This window comes from Garra rufa, chromosome 15, assembly GCF_049309525.1.
Source record: "Garra rufa chromosome 15, GarRuf1.0, whole genome shotgun sequence".
Lineage (NCBI taxonomy): Eukaryota > Metazoa > Chordata > Actinopteri > Cypriniformes > Cyprinidae > Garra > Garra rufa.
The window spans coordinates 26,027,028-26,036,688 of NC_133375.1; the positions used below are offsets into that span (position 1 = coordinate 26,027,028).

Genomic DNA, 9,661 nt, shown 5'->3' on the forward strand with positions numbered 1-9,661 from the left:
GTCTATTATTTGTGTTAACCACTGGTTAACCACAATGTTAATATATAAAATTTTATTGTAAACATTTTCTATATTTACTGTTGTATCTAATGTTGTACCTTATTTTTCAACACGGAAGTAATTCTATGGGCCAGACTTCCAGTTCATTATCCGCTATAGGGAAATAATGAGACGAATAACAATGGGCAGTAAACGGTGTATTAAGATAATACATTAAAATAATATAGTAGGACACATTATTATTATAATTTGCAATATCAAGCAGCAAAACAAGTTTTTACAGCTAAAAATAGCTGGATGCAGATAAAACCAGAAGCCAGAACCATAAAATTTACAAATGGCCAAATGATAAAGATTTAGATAACATAGCATATTGAGTACAGCACAGCCAACGGCTGATTCTTTTGGAGTTAGGAGCGAGAGAATATTGTTTTTCTTGATATTGACCACTTTAGTTACTGAGAGTTAAATCCCTCCACATATAACTTGTCTCTCTTCAGGAACCACTGTGCATACGTTGTGGAAAAGACTGTCTCGTTCACTATTCAGGATGGAGCGACTCCCTTCATGAAGCCAGAGTACAACAAGTGTGCTTGGGGTCAGAAATGCCCAACTATAAAGTAAGATAGCTATTAATAATAACTGTTTAACCGCCATACACTTAAATGTTTGTATAAATGTATTTGTTAGCTTAAACTCATTTTGACACCCTGTATGTTCTTACAGGTATCGCATGTACTACAAACCCATGTATAAAGTTGCATATAAGACTCTGACAGAGCTAGAGTGGAAATGCTGTCCTGGATATTCAGGTGTTGGTTGTACTGCGGTATATGGAATGAAAGCAAGGCCCTTGTATAAAGGACCACCGCCTGCACACAAGGGTCCTATGCCTCGTTTTAAAGGGCCTATGCCAATGCAGAAGGGTCCTATGCCTCCTTTTAAAGGGCCTATGCCAATGCAGAAGGGTCCAATGCCTCCTTTTAAAAGACCTATGCCAATGCAGAAGGGTCTTATGCCTTCTTTTAAAGGGCCTATGCCTTCACAGAAGGGTCCTATGCCCTCTTTTAAAGGGCCTATGCCTGCACAGAAGGGTCCTATGCCTTCTTTTAAAGGGCCTATGCCTGCACAGAAGGGTCCCATGCCTTCTTTTAAAAGGCCCATGCCTATGCAGAAGGGTCCAGTGCCTTCATTCAAAGGCCAATTTCCCTATCCCAGCTTCAATGAAAACCCCTGGAATCAACCTCAAGCACCATCTAATGGCATGAATGAATACCCAGGCCCTAATACTGGTTCCTCTTCCCAAGATACCTCAGCTGAACCTTCTCCCGACCACCAGGAACCAGAAGTAGATTATCCTGAACCGATGCCAGAGCCTCAAGATCTTGGCCATGATTTAATCCCAGAAGAGAATGCGCCAATCACAGATTACCAGAGTCCCCAGCCAGATCACCATAGTTCTATACCGGATAATAGTGAGTCAGAGCCTGTTCCCAATGCACAGGCGCCCTCTGGTGGTGGTGAAACAAACCAAGGTAAATGAGCTATATGTTACAGCAGAGGTTCTCAACTCTGGCCCTCGAGGTCCACTTTCCTGCAGAGTTTACCTCCAACATTGATCAAACTCACCTGCCTGTAACTTTCTAGTAATGATGAAGAGCATGATTAGCTTGTTCAGGTGTGTTTGATTAGGGTTGGAGCTAAACTCAGGAAAATGGACCTCGAGGGCCAGAGTTGAGAACTCCTGTGTTACAACATTCCTTTGTACAAAATAAAGCTTTAAGTGTGTCCACACTAACTAAACAAATATTATTCATTCACAGATCATGATGAGAACAGCATTGAAGATGAGCGGTTGGATAGGATAGAAGAGGATGTGCAGCGACTCTCTCTTGGTCTAGAGACTCTCCGTGGTACAGTGACAGGCCTGGAGGACAGCTTACGTGCTTCTCTCCGTGAAGACGCCAACCGAATGTTGACTGCTCTCATTTCTGCAGGACCCAGCCCTATTGCCGCTCCTTCCGTGACCAGGGACACTTCTGTGGGTTTCGGAGATCTCCCTGGGGGTGCACCGGATATTGAGGGTTCAGATATGGGGGGGCAGTTTCCAAACTTGATGGATTTGGCTGAAAAGGTTTCAGAGCTACGAGCAGAGCTCGTGGCAAAGGCATCTGAGCTTGAAGAGTTGAGAGGAGCAGTCGTGGGTCACAACAACACCCTTCAAAGACTGTCAAATGGATCAGTGAACCTTACACAAACTGATTTTAATAAGGCCCTGGAGACAATGGTGGAGTCCAAAATGAGCGAAGCTCGGGTTGCCATATTAGATGGCTTTGAAAAGCGTGTGGAGAGTGCTGAGGAGCGATGCGAGGGTCGTATGACAGAGGTGCGGCTCCAGTGCAAGGAAGAACTTCTGGATGGACAAGAGCAAATTGAGCAAGTCCTAGATATAAGGGCCATTGGATTGAGAACAGAACTCCAAAAACTGCAGGCTCAGCTTCAAGACCTGGAGCCTGAAGAGGGTTGCTGCATTGCTGTATCAGGTCTAACCGAAAGGCTAATTTATGTGGAGCAGTCAGTGGGTGGCTTAAATGATTCCCAAATACATCTACGGGCCGAACTTGGTGGACACAAGGACCATATAGAGGGCATGTTGGAAGGGCGACTGGCCTATGTGGAATCCAAGATGGACACTGCATTAAATCAAGATGCAAGCAATAACAAAAGAGTGCCTACCAACCTGGAGGCACAATTGGAGGGCAAGCTTAAGGCTCTTGAAAGTCGTCTTTTGGCTGCGGTGGAGGAGCTAGGTAACGCCACTGCACCAACTTTACTAGAGGGTCAGGCTGTGCCTACATTGGAGACAGAAGTAGAATTGCTGAGAAGAAGAGTTGAGGACAACTTGGAGCATTTACAAAAACAGCTCAAATCCATAGAGGTCATGTGCACTTCATCTTGTGTTCCACAACCTGTTCTTACAGGACATGTAGCTCCTTTGGAAACTGATGAGGAGGCAAGTGAGGACAACCACAATGAACAGGAAATTAATGGGAAACTTGATTTACAAGTAGAGAGACTGAACTACCTCAATGCCACTCTACATAATCTTCTTGTCCAGTTGGCAGAGAACCAAGAGGAGGTAGGTCTTCAGGGTGAGGTGACCCTGCTGAAAGTCAGCGTGAACTCCGTTAACAAGTCTCTCTGTGGCTTGCAAGAGTCTCTTGGCTCTATGATCAGAGAGGTCGGACAAACCAACCTCACCTGGCAAGAAAGAGAAGAAAGGCTTGCGCAGCAGGTGAAGGGTGTAGTTCAGCTAGTGGGGCGGCAGGCATCTATGCTGGGTACTGGAGAGCGAAAGTTGACACGTCTGAAAGGGGAACTCCAGGATCTCAGGCGCAGAGTGGCCGGAGAGCTCCAGGGTTGCCGTTCCACTGCTCTGGGTGTCCAGAAGGAGGTGACTGAAGTCGGGGGTCGTGTTGCACGCGTAGAGGGTCAGTGTGGAGGCCTGACACACCTGGCTGATGACCTGGAAAGAATTCGTGGAGAGCTGGAGAGACACTCTGATGGGTATCTGTCACATGTAAATAGTACCCTTGTTAACCATTCTCACCAGCTGTCTGAGCTCAGAGATAGCATCCAAAACTGCACTGGACCATCTGGGTCTACTAGGATAGCTGGGGACAGTTTAGCTACAACACAACAAATGGCAGAACAACACACAACAGAACCGTCCCATCCCAGAGGAGACCAGTTTGCAGTGCCCACAGAGTACAGAGGTGACTAGTAATTCAATTGCACTTTATAATGTGCAGACAGTTTTTACTCACGGATACTATTATATAGTATCTTTCTCAGGAGACTCTTTTCTTATCAACATCTATTGTATGACCAGTGTTGAAATTCCCAGATTTCTCAAAATCTTCCCAGTCTGTGGTGCTGCTGTTTTGTATTTTTTTAATTCGTCTTTTATTAATTATTAAAGTATTTTATTAACTTTTACTTAGCATTTTTAGGGTTAAGTGTATTAAATGTCTTACTTTGTTCTTGTGAATATTTTTATATGATTTGGATGTCTGCCTTTGCAATTTTTTTTTTTTTTTTTGTAGGGCTTTTTAAATTTTAGAGACTGTTGTGTTCATATAGGTGATTCAACATTTCTGGAACACAAGCTATTTGAACTCTTTTTTTGTGTTTGTACCTTTATATATGGTTTGTGAAAGCTGATTCTTAATTAAACGTTAAAATCTCACTTTTTGTAGTTTATGAGGTTTGCATATTACATTGTATTACTGATCTCCAACAGAAAATGTTCAAAATAATAATTGTACTCTTTAATTGCATAACATGAAGTACATTTGAAAATGTGTAATTTTTAACCTAGATTTTTAGATGGTAACAAGACTTGACAGAAATACAGAATTATCAACTGTAACTATGTGAAAGAAAAGTTCCTGATGTATTCATTGAACCACAGTTTAGACCACAACAACATCTGGGAAGGAAAACAGAACATGTAATACAATTAGTTAGACTGTTGTATCATCAAAGCCTGGCCAAAACTCTGCACAGAGAGGGGAAATTGTGATGTGATGAACCAACATCCAAGATCTACTATGTGTTTTCATTTATTTATGTTTTCTAACATTTAAATTTGGAAGGATACCTAAAAAAACATCACATATAAACAACCTGGTCTCATGTCAAAAACTTACCTGTGGGAACTTTTTCGCAAGACGCAAAATACGTCCCGCCATGTACATTTCGTGACATGAGTTGTGACGTGAGTTGACACGTTTGTTTTTTTCCTGGAACAGATGAATGTACATATGGTTTCATGTGACTTGGTTTTGTACATGTCACCTTTCATTTTGAGTCATGTTTTTCACTTTCATACCCTTTCACAAAGATTCCGCATCCTACACTCTTAAAAAATAAAAGGTGCTTCACGATGCCATAGAAGAACCTTTTTTGTCTAAATGGTTTTATAAAGAACCTATAACATCTGAAGAACCTTTCTGTTTCACAAAAGATTCTTTGAGGCAAAAGAAGGTTCTTCACATTATAAAAAGGTAAAGAACGTTTCACTGAATGGTTCTTTGGAACCAAAAATGGTTCTTCTATGGCATCACTGTGAAGAACCTTTTAAAACACCTTCATTTTTAAGAGTGTAAGTCCTATTTTGTGTCGGCTGAGCTACCGAGAAAGTTTGTTATGTCTGGAAAGAAAACATATGGAGCTGTAATCAGAACTCTGCATGAAAACGATTAAAAGTGCTTGCTGTTTTACCGCCTCTAGTATTCTTTCTGTTGGAAACTGCAGTACTTATTGGTACGTATTTCATGTCTTGTAAAAAGGTACCTAAACATATTTAGGTATGTTGGTGCTGATACTTACAAACAGTAGCCTCCTGCTGTTTCAGATTTTTTATGTATTTGATTATGCCAAAGGCATCATATCCAAGCACTGCTGCTGCCAGCAAACCAAATATCTTAAAAAGCAAGCATGAAAAACGTGAGAAAATAAGAAAACCAATTGTTCATATACATACCACATCTTATAATCACTAAAAAGTACATCGTTTAACAGCAGCACCATTAGATATGAATTTCAGGGCCAAGTAACAAATAACTTTTATTACTTTGTCTTTTTAAGATTATCATTTCAGCCACAAACTTAGTCTCTTCTAATTTACTCACCGAACCAGCAACTTCCTTGGAACTTTCCCGTCCCCAGCTAAGACAGACAAGAGAAGTAATAAGGATCAGCGACCTTGTGGTTGCTCTGAAAAAGTCCTACAATATGAAGGAGAACATGACTTTTTTACTGAAAAATGTAAAGGAAGAGGTTGAGAATAAAAGGTATTGAGTAAGATGCACATCAAGATAATCCATTAAGTACATAATATTTTTTTTACCAGCCATTGAAGTACATCAACGATGTAGGTATGTAGGTCCATGGCATAAATGATGAATATAAAAATGGCCAAAAAAAAAAAAACAAATAGTGGAAAAAAAAGAATAATTTTAGAATTAATTATATATAAATAGAATTGTTCAAGATGAGTCTTCTACAGCTTGTAATAAATGCATAAAATAAACTATGTTTAACATTACACTTGAAACAAATTACATTAGTAATTTATTTTAAATCAGTATGAATCTTGATTAATTTGCTTACAATTTCAAGAGCTAAAATCTTCCCCTTTGGTGACCAGATGAATTTTGTGTTTTGCTCAGGGGCGGAACGTGGCTGGTTATCTTCTTTTGTATCTACCATCTTGATCCTGTAACTTGATTAAAAATAATAATGAAGCAGGTATATATATTTGTGAATTTATATTAAATGTATTCAGATCACTGTTTTGTTTTTCATACAAATACCCAAAAACCATATAGCCTAGTTCCTAGTATTGAGGTGCTATATGTGTGGTTTTACCTGTAGTCATCATGATCTAAATGTATGCTTCTATAGAAGACAAATAGTTCACCATATAAAATTGAGGCTGTTACAAGTTTTACAGATATTACTGATAATTGACATAAATCCATATTTGAACTAATGTAAAACTCAAATAGCATTTTTATGTTATGCAGACAGGAAGTGCTGTATTTTAAAACCAAAAAAGTTTTATCTTTAAAATGAACGAGAAGAAGAACACTTAACCATTTTATAAAATGAAATAGGCCTCTATTATACTAGTTATAGAGGGCTATAAATTATTTAAAATATCTAATCAGAACTTGTGATATGTTTGGTGCATGGAATAAATAAATACCTGAAAAGAAGCTGTTGAACAAATAACTCGGATGGGCTGCTTTCACACCGATGCTTTATGAAATAAAATCGCAGCGAGGAGAAGTGAAACTAACCGCATAATTCTATAGCAGTGAGTGACGCATTTAGGATTCCCCGTTATTATCTCTGCTACTGGTGCTTATCAGTATGCAGAGTTGCATGTTGCCAAGTATGCCGATTTCCAGCGGAATTGGGCTCAGGGTACAATTTTGTCACGATATTACAACTTCATCCTTTGAGTTCCTGATATATATATATACACCTGCTGGCAGATCTTCATTTAATATTTCTGTATTCAAAATGTTACATTTAAAACATTCATCTCAACATTAATTTATGAATTGGATTGCACTCATTCCACCTCTGAGCCTCATTAAACATATAAAAAGGTAAAAACAAAGGAAGTCAAAATGTAAGGAGTCAAATATCACCTAGTAATGGGAAGGCTTTTTTATTTTTATTGTTTAGAATGTGCTCCTGAAATTTTGACTGTGCTCCTAAATTTTTTAAGTTAGAAGCATAACTGCTCCTAACAAGAAAAGTAAGCGTAGAGCCCTGTTTAATAAAAATGTGATCATAATGTGTGTGTATACACAACAAATTGTCAATAGGAATTGTGCTTTTGATACACAGACCTGGCAACCCTATAGAAAGTGACACTTCGTAAATGTTCCTTCCTGACTCCAGATGCAGTAGCGTGTTTACCCACCACACAAAGCACGCAATTACAATTTTTGACATGTGAATTTATGACATGTGCGTCCAGATGAAATAGTAGCGAAATCACTCACAGTACCAAAGATCAAAAGATTATTTGTTAAAAAATAATTGATAAAAGCTATTTATTACAGGTTTCTTGTAAGCAAATGGGTTAAGACAGTCTTCCAGTTCACTACTATTGCACTGAACACCACAACAAACACTTCTGCAAGTAAAACAGAAGATATTACAGCTTCTCTGTTGTCCTGACAGTTATATATTAGTGACTCTGGACCACAAAACCAGTCATAAGTAGCACATGTATATTTGTAGCAATAGCCAAAAATACATTGGACAGGTCAAAATGATCAATTTTCCTTTTATGCCAAAATCATTAGGATATTGAATAAAGATCAAGTTCCATTAAGATATTTTGTACATTTCCTCCTGTAAATATATAAAAACTTAATTTTCGATTAGTAATATGCATAAGAACTTCATTTAGACAACTTTAAAGGCGATTTTCTTAATATTTAGATTTGTTGGCACCCACAGATTCCATATTTTTAAATAGTTGTATCTTGGCCAAATATTGTCATATCTTAACAAACCATACATCAATGAAAATCTCATTTATTTCAGCTTTCAGATTTGACCTTTATGACTGGTTTTGTGGTCCCGGGTTAAATATTATGTCACAGAATGCGTGTAGAATATGTTGATTCTGGTTAACTGTTTTTTGCTTATAAGTGTCATAGATTTGATTGGCATAAACTTTAAACATTCTGTGTTATATCATTTTATTTTGTTATAAATATATGTTAGGACCTTGTTATAATTAAACTGATTCCTGATTTTAGTTTTGAAAACAAAAATTGTACTTATTGAATCACAGAAGCAACAAAAAAAAAAAAAACCTTTTTTTCAACAGGATAACTTATTCTTTATTGAATTTCCTTCATGGATTCCATAGAACAATACAACAGAATTTCTGGATAATTTTGGTGATTGAGTTTTCAGCATGGTCATAACCATTTTCATCAATATCTTCATAAACGCTAAGAATATATCATACACATTAAATACAGCACAACCCAAAGGCATCGAGAGTTTCACAAGACATATCAAACACCACTAACAACGGAGAAGTTGAGTAGCATATTCATTTGGAGGAGGAGAAGAGTGGGCCAGAGCAGAGAATGGAAGAGAAAAAGAGAGAAAAAGAGAGGGAGAGAGAGAGAGAGAGAGAGAGAGAGAGAATGAGGGAGGGAGAGACACGCTAATACATTTAGCAGGCCGATGGCCTTCTACCCAAAAGCGAGACCTGGTTTTCCTCAAAGTCGCAGGCAAATTAAACAGTCTGAAAAAATATCAAATAGATAGTTATAAGTCCGGGTAAGCTTGCATTATGAGCATCTGATCATGCAATAATATAAAGGATCTCATCATAACAACGTCTGCTGCATCAGCCCTAAACAAAACGATGAGCAACTCAGGGCAAAAAACTAATCTGGTGCATTTACTAGATTAATAATAAGATGTTCGTCTGGACTTTAATATATACTGTTTGAATACTATACAAAACAATATAGACTTTATTGCATCAGTTAACCTGCCATTAAAGCGGTTCAATTATAAATTTCGCAGCTAATTTAAACGACCTCCTTAATTCCAGCCGAGAGGTCAAGCTATCATATACACCAGATATTTTCGATCATCTGCATTTTAAGTGATCAAGCAGGAAAAGAAATTGGGTTTTGATGCAAACCAAGGAAATTTCACAATATAGCAGTTCATGAATGTGCAGGTGCTTTATATATATTTTTATATGTACATCTGAAAATATACCACAATATCACAATATCCTGTGATATTGTATATGCTTTTGAGAGAGGGAAACAAGAAAATATTGATGAAATTGAAACTGGCACATATATCTACATTACTGACATCTCAACACACAGGATTGATCCTCTCTGTCCGGTGCTCACACAACACAAACAAAACCCCAGTCCATATATATATTTATATATCTATTTTTAGCATCCTCTAACTGAAACGGCACTACATCAACACAGCACTCAGAGGCATTGTGTCATGAACAACCATGCTAATTCTGCACTGAGAACGCATGTGCTTTTCATAAGACAAAGATTCGAGAGAGAGA

At 38.1% G+C, this 9,661-nt stretch overlaps 1 protein-coding gene across 1 annotated transcript in view; it reads left to right on the forward strand.

Moving 5' to 3' along the window:
* emilin3a (elastin microfibril interfacer 3a) overlaps positions 1–3,784 on the forward strand; it is a 4,778-nt gene extending 994 nt beyond the window's left edge. The window contains exons 2-4 of the mRNA XM_073818577.1: positions 501–620; positions 727–1,535; positions 1,824–3,784. Of these exons, the coding sequence (XP_073674678.1) occupies positions 501–620; positions 727–1,535; positions 1,824–3,784 (2,890 nt within the window). The remainder of the gene's footprint in view (positions 1–500; positions 621–726; positions 1,536–1,823) is intronic.
* Positions 3,785–9,661: the final 5,877 nt, after the last annotated feature.